Raw genomic sequence first — 19,287 nt, 5'->3', positions numbered from 1 at the left:
GGTGGCCAATTTAGAACTTCCAGATCATGTTAGGTTATATTCTGCCAGACCACAGGTCACTTCTGTAGCATCTCAAGGAAATACCCGTAGCTGATTTTCTGTATGGCTGCTGCTTGGAGTAATACTTTCACTAGCCATTACTCCTTAGTTCAGATGCCCAGTTTGGGAGGGTTGCATTGCAGTCTTAAGTAAACTCACAGTGATATTTCCATGTGTTCACAACCCACCCTCCTTTCCATGATACTGACAAGTCTAATAGTCTGTTCTTGATAGTGGTGCAGGAACTGAGAATCGGCTGGTCACTCCACCCACCCGTATAGCATTGAGGATAGGGTTGCCAACCCTCCAGGATTGCTCTGGAGTCCCCAGGAATTAAAGACTAGTCGGTAATTAAAGATTATGTCTTATAATGAAACCTCCAGGAATATGTCCAACCAAAACTGGCAACACTACTTGAGGGGGAAAGGCTTAAAGTAATCAAGGGAGCAGGTGCAATCAGCAGATACTGCTGACTAAAGCATTCTGTTCTCCAGCACATCGGGCATATGCACTCAAAATGGAACACATGCAAATACCACATCTCTAAGAAATCTAGTTACTATAGGTAAATAACTTCCCCTTTTACTTTTCTGTTGCCTAACTAAGACTAGGGTTTGGATGATGTCAGTTAATGGCTGCTTAAGCCTTACAAGATGGAGATGATTAGCTGGGGAAAACATCAAGAAGGGATTAACAAGGTTTGTGGACAAATCCCTAGACTGAGGGGCCTCTTTCTGACTTTTATTAGCAAGCTGCAAAATCTAGGAATCTTATTAGGTATTAGGCTATGGTGAGGTGATCAATTATCAGCAGTAGCCAAAAGTGCACTTCATCAGTGCTTAGCTAGGACTTGACCTTTCATCTCCAGGGCAAACCACCCCAGTTACCTTTTTTTTTGGTCACCTATCAGGTTATACTATTCTAGTGCCCTCTACAAAGCCCTTAATTGTTTGGGACTTAGCTGCCTGACAGCTTGCTACATTACAGCATTAGGCATTGCAACAAGTGTTGTAACACAAGGCATAGGTATTTGCATCATTATTGTGTCTTGCAACAGGTGCCTCTGCATCATTATAGTACAACTGCAGACAGGAAATGCAAGTATAGCAGTTGCAGTAGAGCAATCATAGTGGTGCTTCTCACCTTTCACTTTGATAACTCAAAGTACCGGCTCTGTCATATTTCAAGGAGGATCTCTAAGTAAGAGGACAGCCTACTCTCAGCAATACTAATGAGGGATGGTAGTGCCTTCGTCAAAGTGGGACTTGTTTTGGACTGAAGAAAGAGTAAACATCTTTATAATATATAAAGCATACAGAGCATCATCCACAGATTTGTAGCAGATAACCAGTGGATAAAGATTTAACTTGCAGGAGTTTTCAACTAAATTGCGTACTTAGAGTTAAAATTTAGTTTAAAATTGAACCGTTAAGAAGAAATCTCACTTTTTCAGATCGCTTTTGATAATAAATGGCTCATTTTTATTACCTTTTACACCTTCGAAATCGGTAACTCATTTCAAGTTAGGTTCCAAGTAAGTACAGTCATTAAAGATTGTGAATATAATGGAGAAGGTGGGAATGTCTTCACTCATAATGGCCGTAGTTTTGCATAATTTACTATGAGACTGAAGGTTTCCAATGGGATTGAAGCTATCCAGGCCCTGAATAAAGAAGGCTACTGTTTCAGCAGGGTGGCATGCTTCTACTAAAGACAGCTACTTTTTCATCTGTAATGCTCTGTTTGTTCTGGTTGGTAGAGATGGTCATGATACACTTTGCCAGTGAGTTAGATGATTATCTGATGGATATCAGCATGTTGGAGGAACTAAGATTTCTGGGCTCTATTCTGGGACAAACTGTTAAAATGGAGTTAAGGTTGAGAACACATATCACTAACTTAGTGTAAAATATATTACAGGGATTTTGTAATTACCCCAGAAACAAGCATTATAAGACAAGGAAATTGAGAGTTAAGATTAAATTTTAAAAATCCAAATATGTTAAGGTTTGGAAAAGCACAGTTAGGGCACCCAAACAACTTTAATTGCACTGTAAAACTTTTTTTTTTTTTTAAGTAGCGCTAAACTAGAATTAAGTTATTACATCTGTTCATTGACTTGAATATTTTCCTGATGTATGACCTTAATTTGAAATTGTAAATCTCAGTATAATAAAAAACTATTTGACGTCTCTTTGAGTGTAAAACACTTCGGAAATAGTTATTCTTAAATTCAGTATCTTTTGGAAGAGATACTGGTTCACTTTTACTTTGTAAGTTTGCGTTCATGATGCTTTCTTTAGGCAGTGGTATGTTTAAAAGTAGCTATGAGCTAGAAGCTTGTTGGTTATTTTAAAGATAGTTCAGGCCCAAAATTTAAGTTACAGTGATTGTGGAACTTTATTTCACTGAAAATAGCGAGCGGTTTTTATTTAAATATCCCCCTGAATTATTTGCAGTCCCAATATTGAAGCATTATATGCATTATGACCAGAAAGTGAAACGGACTATAAACAAAACTGAAACAGAGTGGTTCACTATGTCTAAAATGAGTGAAATGCAAAGCATAAACAGCATAAATGATGCGGGGGAGATATTTTTAAAAATTCAAATTTAATTCTAAGGTATTGATAACATGTTCGAAAACTTGTTTAAAATGATTTAAACTTGGCAGTGTCTCTTTGAACACTTGTCCTAATAGATTTTTTTCAGTTAGCATTCAGAAAGAATTAAGCTTATTCACCAGACAGTTAATCAAAAGATGACTTAGCGTGGGACTCTGTTGAAGTAAACTTATTGCTTACAAAATCAAATTATTTTCATTGTACAGGAACAAATTTCACATCACTGATACCTTCCTAATGAAATATTGCTGACATTGTAGTGGATATATTTAGTAAGCAAATTTAACAAGAGAAATTAGCAGAGACCTGTTATATCTCTTAAATACGCATGTTTTGAAAAGTTGCTTATAAAAATGAAATACTGAACTTCATGTTTCTGCTGTATTTAATTGGGAAAAGGTTTAAGTTATGTATGTGTTATAATCTGTGATGCCAACGTGGCCATTCAAAGCCTTTCTAGAAAATACTGCTAAAGACTGCATATAATTGTGACAGAAGTGAAATCTGAAAATGAAGAAAATACTGTTGAACTGTCCACCAAGAAGTTCGTTATGGAGAATGCAAGTCTGGAGTGAGAGAAACTGTAGAGGAATTGCAGTTCCCAGTGAATGTATAGTTATAATTGTATCTGATGGAGCAGTACATTTCCTGCTTCAGCAACCTTATAGAATGATGGAAGCATTCTATAAACAGTTTTTCCAGATCTCACTGCTATCTGTCATTTCTTGGATCTCTGCCAAGCACTATTTGTTCTGAGTGCAGGTCCCTATTGATATTCTCTGGGATGAGCATGTGCTCCATGCACCTCAGACAGGAAGATTTTTCAGTAGCAGTCCATGCCTACACTCTACACCACCTCATGCTCTGAGCTGAGTGTGTAAGCGGTGGCATGAATTGTTTGCCTTCTGGGTCTTCCTGGTTAGTGATCCTCACGAGATGCCTGTACTATCTCAGGGAATTACACATTCCTTCTAAGTGTGAGAACTGCCATTCTTTCCCCCATGAACTAGACAGTCTTGTGAATTCTAGCTTTGCAGATATTTAATTGAGCTCTCCATGGGGCCCCAATCTGATCCTGGATGTTGAGCTCCCCGGCACATCAACTGGAGCTACCAAGTAGTGCCCCTCCGGCACTAGCACTCCCTAGCTCAGGATCCTTGATCAAATCTGAGGACTTCTCTAAACAGAGACATGAGGAGGGTATGGGTAAATGTCCCCATAAGAAGCAGGATAAATAGTCTTGTAAGTTCCTGACGAAAACGACTGCTTCTCCCCTACTCTCCCATCTAGTCAGACTCAACACCCATGTAGGGGTGTGTCTAGAGCTCCTGTGAGCACGTATCTGCACTGACCATACCAAAGCAAAGAGCACGCTGAAATATCGGACTGACCCCCTGTACCTCTTACCCATGCATATGCTTACAACCATTCCTGAATCGACGGTCTCAGAACAGAGGCCAGAACAACCACCATTGCAAGCCAGGGTCCCTCCATCTGGCAGCATGGTTTTTGAATAGACAAAGATATTAGAGAGATCGTGCTCAGAAGAGGTCCAAACCATCCTTAACAGCAGGAAACCCTCTATAGTCATCAGTGATTAGACAATGGCATAGAGAGTACACGTACAAAGTTTACGGAGGATACCAAGCTGAGAGGGGTTGCAGGTACTTTGGAGGGTAGGATTAAAATTTAAAATGTTCTGGACAAATGGCCTAAAGTAAATAGGTTGAAATTCAATAAGGACAAATGCTAAGTACTCAGCTTAGGAAGGAACAATCAGTTGCATACATACAAAATAGGAAATGACTGTCTACGAAGGAGTACTGCAGAAAGAGATTTGGAGGTCATTGTGGATCACAGGCTAAATATGTGTTAGCAGTGTAACACCGTTGCAAAAAATGTAAACATCATTCTGGGATGTATTAGCAGGAATGTTATAAGCAAGACACGGGAAGTAATTTTTCCTCTATACTCTGTGCTGATCAGGCCTCAACTGGAGTATTGTGTCCAGTTCTGGGTGCCACATTTCAGAAAAGATGTGGAGAAATTGGAGAAAGTCCAGAGAAGAGCAACAAAAATGATTAAAGGTCTAGAAAACATGACCTCTGAGGGAAGATTTAAAAATTGAGTTTGTTTAGTCTGTAAAAGATATGTCCTTAAAGACATTTGGTCTATCTATTCATTCCTTGTGAGTATATTTAGCAGCTATTAACTTCTTCCATCCTCTGGTGGTGAGCTGCTCGGTTTTCACCCATCCTACAACTGTGAGATTCTTAAAAGGTATTATCAGAATCTCTCTCTCTCTCTCTCTCATGCGCTCGCTCGCTCGCTCTCTCGCTCGCTCTCTCTCTCTCTTATGAAAACCTACATCTCTCTAGAACCTGAACCTGGTTCTCTCAGCCCACCATTCAAGCATTCAGACATGGTGGACCCTTCCCTATACAGTGTTTCACAGAGATAGTCCCCTTCAGATTCCATCTGAGGTTCATCCAAAGGTTCCCTCTGAATTTCACTTGAATCAAAATTGGCTATTTTCTTCTACAAATCCCACAGTAACAGGTATGTCTGCAGAGTCCTCATCTGTTTGTAAAGGACAAAGTCCTTTAGGAAGTTGCTGAGACTATTGGTTTCCATCACCAAGAGAATGAAAGGAGAAGCAGTCTCTTTGCAAAAACTCTGTAAATAGACTTTGGACTGCATCCTCCTTGGCTATGGGATTATGAACGCCCCTTCACTACAGAGTGTCAGGGCTCACCCATCCAGAGCACAAGCTACCTCAGTGCCTTCCCTGCAAAGAATTCATCTCAAAAATATTTAGACTGGCACCCTGGGGCTCGAGTCACGTTTTTATTGGACATCAAGCCCTTGTTTAAGCTTCACCATCTGATGCCTACTTTTTGTCCTGTGATCTATGGCACAGCATATTTGCTTGTACCCTCCTCCTCCAGTGAGTCCTGCTTGGGAGTCCACTGCAGTGAATACCCATAGGGAACAGCACTCGAAGAAAGTAAGGTTACTTATCTTACAGTAACTAGAGTTCTCTGAGATGTGTGGTCCCTATGGGTATTGCACAACCCACCCTCCTTCCACTCTTCTCACATCCTCTCTTGATTCAGGGTAGAGTTAGGAACTGGAGAGGTGGTCAGACTGTGCCACCCCTTAATGCCCTTGATTCAGAGCACAAGATGGTGTAGGGTGCAGGCCTGGATCAATGGACCTTGCTACTGAAAAATCCTCTGGTCTCTGGTCCCTGGGGCAAAAATACCATTAGGGACTATGCAGCTTGAGCTTCAGTTACTGTAAGGTAAGTAACCTTCCTTTCTGAGAGGCTGCTCGCTACTGCTGAGAATACTGTACACTGTTGCCAGCTTTTTTCTGGGAATGATATAGGTTGCTTTTTGTGACATTCCATTTCTAATAATTAATGCTGTGTAAATATTTGTTCCAGGTTAAATGAAGTTGGCAAGGTTGCAGCAAACAGTATTTATTCTAAAACTGTACTAAAATTATCTCAAGTTTATAATAAGAAAAAACAATTTATCTTAATGTGATAGCTATGTGAATAGTATATTAATGGCGCAGATTATTGCAAGCTAAAATAAATATATGAAATAATTTAATACTTATATTTCTATCTCTTTAGAATTGCTACAATATATTTGTAACCATATAGTTCCTACATAGATGCTATAAGTGGTCACTTAACTTGTTTTAATGAATTACAAAAATAAGACTTTTAACTGTTTAAATACTGCTAGTTACAGTTTGGTACTTTGTCAGATAGCAAAAGTAAGATCTCTCACAACCATAACGTGAGGAAGACTTGGTGATATTAACCAGTGGCAAGTGGTTTGTGCTGGCAATTATTTGTTTTTGGTGGCAGGTTCCATAAAGAAAGAATAAACCACCGAAGAGAGAGACAGAGAGAGGAGCAGAAGTAGATTGCTAGTCCTCACTGATCACTCTCAGGAGAATCTTCCATACTGCTCCTTCCTTGCATCTGACCCTAGTGGCATTGTACTGAAAAGGAACATCAAAAGAGTGCTTTTCTTGTTGGCATGCTACACCCATATTTGATGAGCACTTCTCAAGTGATGCTGCACTTACTGATAGTTTGAGAAGTTACTTGAACTCCAGCATAGGCATGGAGAACAGAGAAAATACATAAACACACTACTACAGAAACAGCTATTGACCAACAAATGCTCATGGCTGCTTCTTATCCTGCTTGTGGGTGTGAGAGGCATCCTTCATATTGGCCTCTGATTAGTTAAGCATCTGACAAATATTGATGCCTTGTTAATAGGAGATACAGGCATGGCTCTAATTAACTTTCCTTTGATGACTGAATTGAGCTTTTAAAACAGGTGAGTTGTGCTTTCAGGAAGTTAAATTGGCAAGAAATTCTGACATTTCAAAAAATTTCATTCCAAATCTGAGCAAAAATCTGAAAGTTCCAAAATTTCCCACAAATTGAAAGTTCAGAAAAATTTCAGTTCAGCAGAGTTTTGATTCAAGAAATGTTTGAACTTTTTTATATTATATTTTATATGTAGGATCATGGAAATGTAGGGCTGGCAGGGACCTAGAAAGGTCACCCTAATCTGCTTCCCATGTTGAGGCGGACCAAGTATACCTAAACCATCCCAGACGTGTAATACAGAATATAATATTTTAATGTTAAAGCAGAAACTAAATGATTTCAGACAACACTATTGAAATGCAACTTTTGGATCTTTTTCTGTCAATTTTGTTAAAATGGATACGTTATTACAAAACACTTTTATTTTGATAAAACTGCATTTTTGCTGAAAATCTGTTGGGCAAAAATTTGACCAGCTTGTTTAGTTTCAGATTATTTGGCAGCATAGCAACTGATCACAGGACCATAGTTTTTCTTTTCAGCATTGTAGTAGTGTGTTTCCTAGATAATTTAAGGCAATTAGTACAGTAATTTGGCCTATTCAGAAAGAGGTGCGCAGTAATACAAGCTACATTATAACGTGTCCAACATTGTTAAATAATCATAAAGGTATTAAATAAAAAAATAAGGAATACTTGTATTAAAATAAAACATTGAACTACATTGGGTTATAAATAGAATAAAAGAAATTTTTCTGCACACTAACTTAATCCTTTTTGTATCTATATACAGAAAGCATCGAAACAACGTGGGACCTAGCAAACCCATTTCTCAGCCCCGAAGAAATATTGTAGGGTGCAGAATACAGCATGGATGGAAAGAAGGGAGTGGACCTGTAACACAATGGAAGGGGACAGTTCTTGATCAGGTTCCTGTAAATCCTTCTCTCTACCTTATTAAGTATGATGGATTTGATTGCGTTTATGGACTAGAACTGCACAAAGATGAAAGAGTGTCAGCGCTTGAAGTCCTTCCAGACAGAGTTGGTAAGTGCTTTTTGATGCATGTACATATATATTGCATGCTCTGGACAGGATGCTGAATGGAGCTGCTGCATTGCATTTTGTCAAGTCTGTAGACTTTTATTAGTAAATGTTCTCCCTATTTTGGAGTAAGGAGGGAATTTTACTCTCACAAATTAAATAACTTATCTTTATATTACATTGAGTGCTATAGAAGTTCAGTACTGTAAATTGTCAGTCATCTAATCGGCATGTTTATATATGATATAATATTGATCAACCTTATTCACAGCCAAGACTGCTCTCTAAAAAACTTTATGTAGTGCTTAGACTGATATTTCTGCTAAATGCTAATTTGTTGATGCTGAGTGAGAGTTCACATTTTACAGTTCAATTTCATGAGAATTTTCTTTGCTGTACTCCATATTCTATGGTCCTGTATTAAGTGTTTCTCATATGCTTTTCCTGAGAATTAATAAAAATAAAGAGAAATTTCTTTAAAAATGAAATAATTGAATTAATGTGTTTTGTTTTCAATAGCTCAGTCTGAATTTTTAAAACATGTAGGATGTCTGAAACATTTATTAAAGTTCAGAATTCATGCAAATTGTCACTGACTCTCAAACTAGATCAGTTTTTTTTATTGGCTGCAAGGAGTTAGCAGTGCTTCAAGAAGAAAAAAATTCAGTGACAGTAGAAAACTCTTAAGGCTGTTTTATGATCAGTCCTCACCCCTTTTGCTAAAAGTTTATTTTTAATAGAAACAAAGATGTTGTGGCATCTGCTCTGTAACCCACAATTGGTTTTCCTTAGTGTTTCTAATTATACTTTTCTGTAGTGTGAGTGCAGTGAGTTAGGGCTTGTCTACACATAAAAATTAATCTGAAATACAGTAGGGTGTGAGTTTAAAGTGGATTAATTTCCTGATTAGCTCCATGTGTGAATGCTCTTATTCCAGAATAAGTGTATCCACACATGGAATTTAACCAGGAATAGCTATTCTAGAATAATTGACAATGTCGACAAGCCCTTAGTTAATAATCATAGCTAGAATTCCACATCTTTGTAATCTGGATATACCCAGAGAATAAAAATATCTACCAGTTAAATCATATAATTATTTTGTCTATTTTGTAAAGAAAACAATTTGAATGAAGCCCTTTTTATGATTTCTATGGAAGATGTAGTATGCAGGCTTCCAAGTGGTCCTGAATTTTATGCAATATTGTGTGCATATTTCAGCTTCATCTCGAATCAGTGATGCCCACCTGGCAGACACAATGATTGGCAAAGCTGTGGAACATATGTTTGAAACAGAGGATGGCTCAAAAGATGAGTGGAGGGGGATGGTCTTGGCTCGAGCTCCTATAATGAACACGTGGTTTTATATTACTTATGAGAAGGATCCTGTCTTGTACATGTATCAGCTCTTAGATGACTATAAAGAAGGTGACCTCCGCATTATGCCTGATTCCAGTAAGTACACTAGTATGCTTTTTTTCCTTCTAAAACTAAAATGACAGCTCAGTTTCCATAGACATTGGGTTTGTTTGTTTACTGAAATGAAAGAGCTGACAAACTGCAAGAACTGCAAAAGATTCATATGATCTTAATATTAGGGATGACTCCTAAATGGTGGTAATCTGAAACAAGGATAAAATGGTTATTGTATTAGCTTATACTAACACCATCCACTTTTTCCATGTGTATAGGTATTCTCCCTCAAAAATATTGGTTTAATCATAGCACAATTTTGATGGGGAAGCAAAATTAGGCTTTTTTTGTTCCATTGTGTTACCTTTTAACTAAATATAACAGATCGTAAGGGTGAAAGTGACACTAGATGAATTCATGTACACTAATTAAACGTTGTGTGTGTTTGGGGGAGCGGAGGAGGGAGAAATAAGTGTTCATTTTAAAATGAAACAATGCATGTAGGAAAACACTTGTAGTCCTTGACAGTCTGTATATCTAAACCAGATATACAGCAAGTGTAACAAAGGAATTTGGAATTTCTTTCAAAGGATTTTACACAAATTAGAATCATTGTCACCCAATTAAACACTGTTTTCTTAAATGATCATATCAGGACATGGGAATTTTGGTTGATAACTTTGGTATGTGTGTTTCTGAGTCAGTCGCACTATAGGAAAGATGGTAAGGGAAAACGATGTGTGTGCACATGTGCCATTCAAACATTATAATACACAATGAAATGAGCATACATGCACACACATCGTGAAGGTTTTTCCCTAAATTTAATTTTCAGCCCTGTAACTGTAGATGACAACAACCAGTTTGTTTGCAAGTTGATATGATAAAAAGAATATAATGGAATTCTTTAAACATCTTTAAAAGATTTGAATGTTAGTTCATTAAAAATTACCCTTGTCTTAATATTATTCCCTTTTTGATTAAATTTCATTTTACACTGCCCCCACTTTGTGCTCTGTGTGGTGCAGATTTCGTATTGACCATATCTGTTACAGGAGTTATTCAAGAGGAGGCTGGAGGTTTTGAGAGACGGACTTTTGAAATCCAGGAAGGTAGAGGGGCGATTGTGTGTCTTGGATTTTTTTTTTTTTTTTTTTTTAAATTCAGGTGGCAATTGAAGCTTTTGGCACTAGGGAAAAGGAGAAGCAGGGGCTGTATCTCTTGTTTCCCTCTTGGCCAGGAACAGAGGTTACTTTGTATAAACTTTGGGGGGAAAGAGATTGTCTCCCTCACTTCACTGTAGCATATATACCCCTACATCCAGCTATGATTATTAAGCATATTAGCTCAGCATTTCTGCTAAAATGATCAGCAGTGAAACTATTAGTTTGATTTTTTTTCCCTTTTTCCCCCTTGCTCTGTGGCTTTGGCGAGGGGAAGGAGCGTCAGATGGGTACTAGAAGATTTCTCTTCCATTAACTGAAGGAGAGAAGTGCTGAATCTTTAAAAACGAGACAGAGGAAAAACAAAAAACAGTGTTTTAAATAGTCTGAAAAAAAATGACATACCCCCACCTTCAGTGAATGAGGTTCTTGATTCTTGTGCTGTTATATTGTGCTTGTGCTGTTGTATTAATAGTAGATCTCCAGGTATTCGCAGTGTCTTCCAGGGTAGAAAATACTGAATTACAAATATAGAAAACAAACAGGAAAATTCCTTTAAAAAAAAAATTTTTCAAGAGTGGACCCCTTTACCCTTCTACCTAGGTGAATGAATTGTGACAGATGCTTTGACTTTATAATGGGTTGTTCATTTAGTTGTTGAAGTCCTTGATGGATGAAGCTTTCTATAAACATTATTGCTGGAATCCATTCATTGGGTTCTTAACTATGTGGTACAGTTATTAGTAGACAATATCACACCAGTGTCATTGTACCTGAACGACCAGGATATACTCATGGTTACAGCCTATGGCTCTTTGGAGTGATATGCTAATTGTCAGATCAACCCAGCTTCTCCATCTGGCAGTGGGGAAAAAAACCTGTGTGCCACCAGCATGAATCACAGACGATGGAAGCTGTAATTGTACCTGTTCCTAAACAAGTCAGTGGTACTGTTTCAGAAATGGGGTCATGAATCAATAAATCTGTGTTCTACCAAAAGCAATTTTAAATGTCCCTGGTCCTTTTTTCTGTTTAAGGGCAGAAAAGGATCCCAGCTCTGACAAATGGCTTTTTATTGGACTGAGGCCATGGTTTTATGTCTTCCCTTCCCTCCCTCCTTTACGCCCCGCTCTCCCCCCCACCCCACCTCATAGCTGAGGAGACAAGGTGTATATACTTTTCATAGTTACAGATGGAGTTAATGAGTTCTGATACTCTGATCTCCTGGGTTTGATGTTGGAGCCTCTTGTACTTGTCACTGTGTTTCCAGGAACAGTCAGTCTTCCTGAGGTTTGGAAACTTCGCTTACCATACTTATCCTCCACTACCCAAAAGACCCACACAAGCTCAAGAACAACTCTGCCTCATCTGACTTAGAGCCGTTGGTACTCCATGCTACAGGGGCCCCTGTGACCACTTACTGACCCCTCCTGCTGTCCATATTGTGGGGGGGGCCTCAGGACCAGTACCACCCTGCAGAGTCTATCAAATTTACTAGGGAGTCACCCCTTGTCTCATCTCTAAGGAAATGCTCCGATCAGGGATGCTGGAACAATATGTGTAGTCGGGGTGCTGAGAGCCATTGAATCAAACTATAACCTTGTATATGATGGAAACCATTTCAAGCCAGGGGGTGCAGCATCACTCCCTGCACTCCTAATTCTTGCATCTATTTGCTCCGATCTACCTCTGGATCTGACATAGGAGGAAGAATACTATGTGCTGGTTTCACCAGAACCAGCAAGACTGCTATCATCTTCCCCAGATGAAGCGGTTGCTTCTACATCTCCATACATACATACATACATTCTCTCTCTCTCTCTCCCCCCCCCGCCCTCAGCCCCCCCTCCCCCCCCCCCCCAATGACTTCAGGAAGAGGAATTTCCAGGACCTTCTCTGCAGAGTCGCTGGAGAGCTTCATGTTCACCTTGAGGAGATCCAGAATTCCCAGGGCAAACTCTTAATCATGCTGCACCTCTCCGGACCCAAGAGAATAGCTCTCTCTGTTAACAAAACTATACTGGAGCAAGCTAGCACAGTTTGGCCACCTCTGCAACCTGTGCTCCTACCCTCAAAGGGGCAGAGAAGCATTGTTATGTGCTGGCTAAAGATGCAGAATTTTTGTTGTCTCATCCAGCTCCTAATTCGTTGTTGTTCCATGCCATCTCTGAAAGGACCAGACAGCAACATGCCAGGTCTACTCCTGCAGACAAGGAGGATAAACACCTGGATCTACTGGGAAAAAAGTTCTTCTCATCATCCAGCCTCTTGTTCAGAATAGCCAATTACCAGGCATTGCTGGCTAAATACGATTCCCTAAACTATGGCAAGTTTGTGAAGTTTACTGACAGAGCTCATTTCCTAGCTCTGATGGACGAAAGCAAGCTGATAGCCAGAACCACCCTCCAATCTGCAGTCAGTGCCACTGATACCTCTTCTAGAATTATGGCAACTGCTGTTGTCATGTGCAGGGAGTTATGGCTCCTTGCATCAGTTCCTTATGAGTCTACTTGGCAGCAATCAGTACATACCATTCACCTTCTCAAGACTACTGAGGTTTCGCACACCCACTGACTAATAGATTCTGGAAAGGCTTGGTAAGAACCTTCCCGCCTACTCAGAGGCTTGTGCCCCAGTGGAACCTGAATCTTGTTCTCTCAGTGCTAACAAGACTCCCCTTTGAGCCTTTAGCTACTTGCTCCATGTCCTTCCGCTCCATGAATGTTGCCTTTCTTGTAGCCATCACATCAGCAAGAAATGTTGGGAAATTTGGAGCAATGATGGCTGCCCCTCCATACACCGTATTCCAGAAGGATAAGGTTTCCTTACATCTACGCCCCAAATTCATCCCTAAAGTAGTTTTGGAATTTGACCTTAACCAGTCCATTAATTTACTTGTGTTGTTCCCAAAACCACACGCTACTGCAGATTCCACTCCCTCGATGTTTGATGAGCTTTGGCTTTCTACCTGCAGAGAACAAAATCAATCAGGAAATCCCTGTGACTATTTGTCTCTATATCAACAACAGTCAGAGGGCAGGCCACCTCCACCTAGAGAATCTCCAAATGGATATCTGGCTGCATTCTACTCTGTCAGCTCTCAAACCCCTCCCCTTTCACGCTGGGGCTAAGAGCTCATTCCACCAGAGCGCAATCAACAACGGTAGCATCTCTTCAGGAGGTACCCTCCTGGACACTTGTAAAGCAGCTATGTGGAGTTCCATTCACCCATTTGTAAGACTGGTGCAGGATTATTCTGCTGATGCCTCCTGTGGGAAAACGGTAGTCCGCTCAGCCATACCGGCCACATCCTCGCACCTTCCTCCTGTTTAGGTACTGTTTGTCCATCACCCACAGTGGACTACAATAGGGACCATGACACGAATAAGAAAAGACTTACCTGTAACGGGAGGTTCTTAAGATGTGTGGTCCCTATCTGTATTCCTCTTCCCACCCTCGTTCCCCTCTGCTTCAGATCTTATCTGATTCATGGTAGAGAAGGAACTGTTGAGGTGAGCCAGGGCACATACACAGACACTACTTTCAAATTCTCTGGCTCCAGACACATAGTCTCCATGCGTAACCCACAGTGGAATACAGACAGGAACCACACATCTCAAAGAAGTTCCTCATTTGTTACTTTGCTTTATGTGCATGTGCCTACACAGGAGCTAATAGATGCAGAAAGTCTAGGAGGCTAGTATAAGATTTCAGTTTCTTAAAATTCTGGTTGCAGTGTTACCTAAGTAAATTTTTTCCTGTAATTGTAAATTGTGGAACTGATGAACTCTGTTTGACTGAATGGACTACAACTTTTAAAATGTTCTTTTCAAACAATGTAATTCATCTCTTCTCACCACTCCTGATATTTAAATAAATTCTGAAGACATCTTTGCAGTTGTTACGTGGATTGAAAATCCTTAAACTCCTAACTAAACACATCTTATTTTTGTGTTACAGATGATTCGCCTCCAGCAGAACGGGAACCAGGTGAAGTTGTGGACAGCCTGGTAGGCAAACAAGTGGAATATGCCAAAGAAGATGGCTCTAAAAGGACTGGCATGGTCATTCATCAAGTTGAAGCCAAACCTTCTGTCTATTTCATCAAGTTTGATGATGATTTCCATATTTATGTCTATGATTTGGTGAAAACATCTTAGACATCATCGTGAACTTTTGCCAAACTTGTGGAACTATTAAATGTAAAATTTGTAGACACAAAGACTTGACTGCTTTCCAGTTTAATGAAAGCTTAAATGTCCCTGCGAACCCACAATCTCTGCCAACAAAACTGTATTGTTCTGAATAATACAAACAAATTTGTGTGAACATGACACATTTTGTGAAAGGGAACTCCTTTTCTTGAAGGAAGTCACTATATTTTTGGGGAGAGGGAGTTAAAGTAAACAGCTGCAAATTCAAGCTGTGTAAAGTTGATCTAGTATTGTAATCATTAATCTAAAAATTTTTTCATAGCCTTTAACTTTTTCTTCAACCTCGCACTCACCTGTTCAACTGCCACATGCAAGTGTAGTTTGATATTTTCAATATTGCCTTCTTATGTAACATTAAATCTAATTTCTTGGCTACTGGCAGTCCTTGTTTTCAGGGTTGGGGTTGAGATGATTTCAAAAAAAAGTAAATGGTTGCTTTGTGCAGTTTTAAGGAGTGCCTAACCCAAGTAACATCAATCTACTGTGTTTCTACACCTTATTTCAAGGTAGCTTTTTAAGAAATAGCAGTACATGGGAATATTTGTGCATCTTAGTAGACACAAGACAGTACAACATCAAATGTTTGACTTGCACCTTTCAGTGAAAAGGCTTTAAACTATAAAAGGTTTAATCATCTATATAAACTGTTGATTAGAAAATGCAGGTTAATGGCCCACATTTACAAGTTGTAGGAACCAGTAAAACTAAACCAAACAAGGCTGCCTTCAATTCTAAATGTTGTATTTTTGTTATACACACGTCTTAACAAACCCAAGTGCGTGGTGCCACAACAGTCACGACATTATATGTTACTTCAGAAAGATCTTTAGACTACACATTGGCAATCAGTAGTCTCTCATTTAATATAAAAATTAGCAACCTGGATGTTTGTGTGTGGACTTAAAAGCCTAATAGTTTATCTGTTACATGTAAAGACAAAAACCTCATGAAAGAACAGTCCTCTTTCATTAAAGACTTATTTTAGAGAAGGAGAAGCATTTGTTGCCTTCTGCTCAGTCTGCTGCATTCCTTTTTTTTTATTATTATTTTCTCCCAAGAAAACATCTTTCTTAGCTCTTCTTTCTGGCTTTTCTACGAGTGTCCGGACAAATCATCTACAGCTTAAACCTGTTGTCGCCTTTTGTGGTGTACGTTGTACTCGCTTTGAGGTATGCTGTTACGTGAATTTCATTCAATGAACACTAGAGTTCTGCATGCCAGTGGTGTACTAACTAATGAAAGCTATAGGCAGCCTCAGTGGTTTGGTCATCTGCATTAGATTGTGGATGTAAATAGCAGCCCACAGCAGAAGAATCCTGTCACGGTTTTAATCTTGCAAGATAGTTGTAAACCAAGGTAGTTTTTTAAATTTGGCAGTTTTTAAAAGTAATCAGAATGGCAAAAATGGTCAGTTCAGCAACTAAGTTGTCGTGTCACATTAGGGCAGAGCTTTGCAAGTTTGAAAGCACTGCTTCACAGAAGGCTAGTATGTGAAGCCAGTTATCACTGTTGAGGGGGGGAACACCCAGATACCCAACCTTACACAGAAGACTAGAAAAAGGTGCTGTTAATCAGAGATCTGAGGCCCAGATGACCTCTACTATGGATGTCCTTGACATTGAAGATTCAGTGGTTTAAGCCCCTTTCTATCCATTTTTGCCTGACTTCATATTTTAGCCTTAAGGCTTGTGCCTCATTATGCTGTTGAATGGTAACAAATACTCACCATATAAATACAGTACCTTAATTCTTTGTCCATTGCTACTATTGCATTATGTCCAGTATTTCATCATGGGCAACCAAAGGCAGGCCATTGTCTTTCAGTGAATAGCTTCTCAATGCAGTCCTTAAGTACTAAGTACCTGAATCATAAATGTTCCTTGTGTTTTTGAACAAAGTGAGCAGATTTGCAACACAGTGTTTTCATCCTGCAGATCTGTTATGTGTTTTCTATTGACTCTTAAGAGTCCTGCATGTAAATCTCAAAGCTGAGCCTGGCTCCATGAGCCCAAGTTGATATTTGTGGCACAAGAATGAGTGAGTGTATTGATTATACACAGGATACGTGCATAACGTAGTACAGTGAATTTTGGGCTATACATCTGAGGAAAACAAGGTTTGTTTTGAAATATTTGAAGTTTAGGTCTACTGAAACATTTTTAGCATTAAAGGCTTGCATTTGTGGGTTTTCTGCAAGCCACTTTAATATACCACATAATCTGCCAATTAGTGGAGTATAATCTGTAATTTTTTATGGCCTTTTAAGTGTCCCCTGTTGTCTGTTGCTTTGTTGGTTTTTGGGTTGGGTTTTTTTGGTTTTGTTTTGTTTTTTGATAGCTTAAATCACCTTTTTTGTGGCTTGACACTAATTCCACTTCCTGCCCTTCTGCTTTGGGCTTTGTTTTAGGCTCATGTTTCAGATCTGCATGCAGTGCTTGCGTTACCCTGGTAACTAAATGTTGGTTCCTTGTTCTAGGGGTTCAACATTACTTTCCAAAATTATCATGAGGCTTGTCACAGCACAAGCTGGGATCTGTGTATAAAAGTTATTGGCCTTTCTCATTTACCTGCTGTAGTATTGTTGTATATTGTGTGTGCGTGTGCGTGTGTGTGTGTGTGTATGATGTCAGGCTGCCATGTAAAATTTAAAAAAGAAAAAAAAATCTTAAATGCAGACCATCCTTTTTTGCATGCTTAGAAGGTAGAATGTTCAATGTAACAAACTAAAGTTGCATGTTAAAAATGTTTAGGTTTTTTGTTTTTGTTTTGTTTTATTTTGTGTTCAGTTTTTGTGAATTTGCTTATTGTGCTGTTTTAATGGATGTTAGTAGGACTAAATGCACCGGTGAGGCGAGCATAGTGCCAACAGAAGGTAATTTTCCAGTTGTATGTGTCACAGCATTTGAAGGGACCATGTATTCTGTTCACTAGTAAATAAAATCACAGTTGAATCTAAAACACCACATTTTTTCTTTTGAGTGCCAAACCCTAAATTAAGTTGAAACAGAAAACATAAAGACCTAAGTACATTGGGGAAAACCCTGTTAAACTTCATAAATCGCAATACATAAGTCTTTTTTTTTTTTTCCTTTTTTCAATTGATTCATTTTAAAACTAAAGGTTTCTTCGAGGACAGCAGCAATTACAATCAATACAGGGAAGGAGAATTATAGTTAAAACAGTTTCTTGTTCCTTTAAAATGCTGTGCTTTTTGTATTTTACATCATTAGTGCAATTTGGATGGTTCTTGGTATGTGTATAGTTCAAAGGTCTTCGTGTTCACATTTTAAAATTAGGTAATGACTTCATCTTTAGAGCTTGGTTTCATTATTTTTATTTTATTTTGAACAATGTAGACAGTTCCCTGTTCTCTGCATTTAGAAGTATAAACACTTTAAATCTGTTACTTAATTCTGTAAGTAATTTTTATAATTATGATGTAACTCTATCCTTAAAACATTTAAAATAAACCCTTTATGTGCAACTTATGACTGTAAATTTTGTTCTCATGAGCAAAATGTAGTGGTGTGGTCTAAAATTGTGAAGAAGCAGTTTCTTCAGTTTTATAATTAAAAAAAGACTTTGAGCCATTTATGCTGGTATAATAATTTGCCATTTGAAACCTCTTTGCTTGCTAAAACAAATCTTTCTTCTCTCTTTTGCCAAGTAGGTATGAATGTTGATAAGATGGCATTTAAAGTGGATGAAATCTGATTGAGATGAAGCATAGTGCTTAAATTTACTTTCTCAAAACACTGTGTAAGGGAATTCTGCACATGCATGAAGGAGCCTGTAAATTATTGTATTTTCAGTGCACGTTATAGTTTGCACTCTTAAAAGCAGTGACTCGGAAATTGTGAACTCCAGAAGCATTTGTCAGTTTGTAGACACTTACTTCCATGCCTGCTTTGAATCAACATTCATAATTAAATAACAAAATAAAACTTGAATTTATATTTCACTCACAACACAAAAAAGACTGAAAATTGGAGGTTTGAAACTGCTTCAATTATAGGCATAATATGTTTCACCTCAGCTTTATGAAGATGGGTAAGTATTATTCCCACTGTATACGTGAAGACAATATTTTTAAAAAATAGGGTGCCTAAAGGTAAGCTTGTAAGCCCATCTTTAGACACCTAAAATAAGTGGTCTGATGTTTTTCAAATGTGCTGAGCATACAGGAATGCGTTTTGAAGTCAGTGAGAGCTATTGGGTACTCAGCGCTTTGAGCATCCAAATATTTGGCTTGATTTTCAAAAGGATGAACTTTTCATACCAAGCTAATTAAGAGGCTAGCCCAGGGTCACACAGCAAATTAGCTGCAGCACTGGGAATTGCACCCAGATCCTTCTGATTCCATCCTATGCTCTATTGACTGGATTATGCTGCTGAGAAATAAGTCTGAGTGAAAATTACTTTAAGTAA

At 38.7% G+C, this 19,287-nt stretch overlaps 1 protein-coding gene across 23 annotated transcripts in view; it reads left to right on the top strand.

Moving 5' to 3' along the window:
- SPIN1 (spindlin 1) overlaps positions 1-18,347 on the top strand; it is a 119,658-nt gene extending 101,311 nt beyond the window's left edge. For all 23 annotated transcript variants that reach the window (XM_043546413.1, XM_043546404.1, XM_043546403.1 and 20 more), the window contains 3 exons: positions 7,819-8,072; positions 9,291-9,524; positions 14,606-18,347. In XM_043546413.1, the coding sequence (XP_043402348.1) occupies positions 7,819-8,072; positions 9,291-9,524; positions 14,606-14,805 (688 nt within the window). In that variant the 3' untranslated portion in view covers positions 14,806-18,347. The remainder of the gene's footprint in view (positions 1-7,818; positions 8,073-9,290; positions 9,525-14,605) is intronic.
- The last annotated feature ends 940 nt before the right edge of the window (positions 18,348-19,287 follow it).

Source organism: Chelonia mydas, chromosome 5, assembly GCF_015237465.2.
Source record: "Chelonia mydas isolate rCheMyd1 chromosome 5, rCheMyd1.pri.v2, whole genome shotgun sequence".
Lineage (NCBI taxonomy): Eukaryota > Metazoa > Chordata > Testudines > Cheloniidae > Chelonia > Chelonia mydas.
The sequence above is the reverse complement of the archived record's forward strand: the minus strand, read 5'-3'. Positions and strand labels throughout refer to the sequence as shown.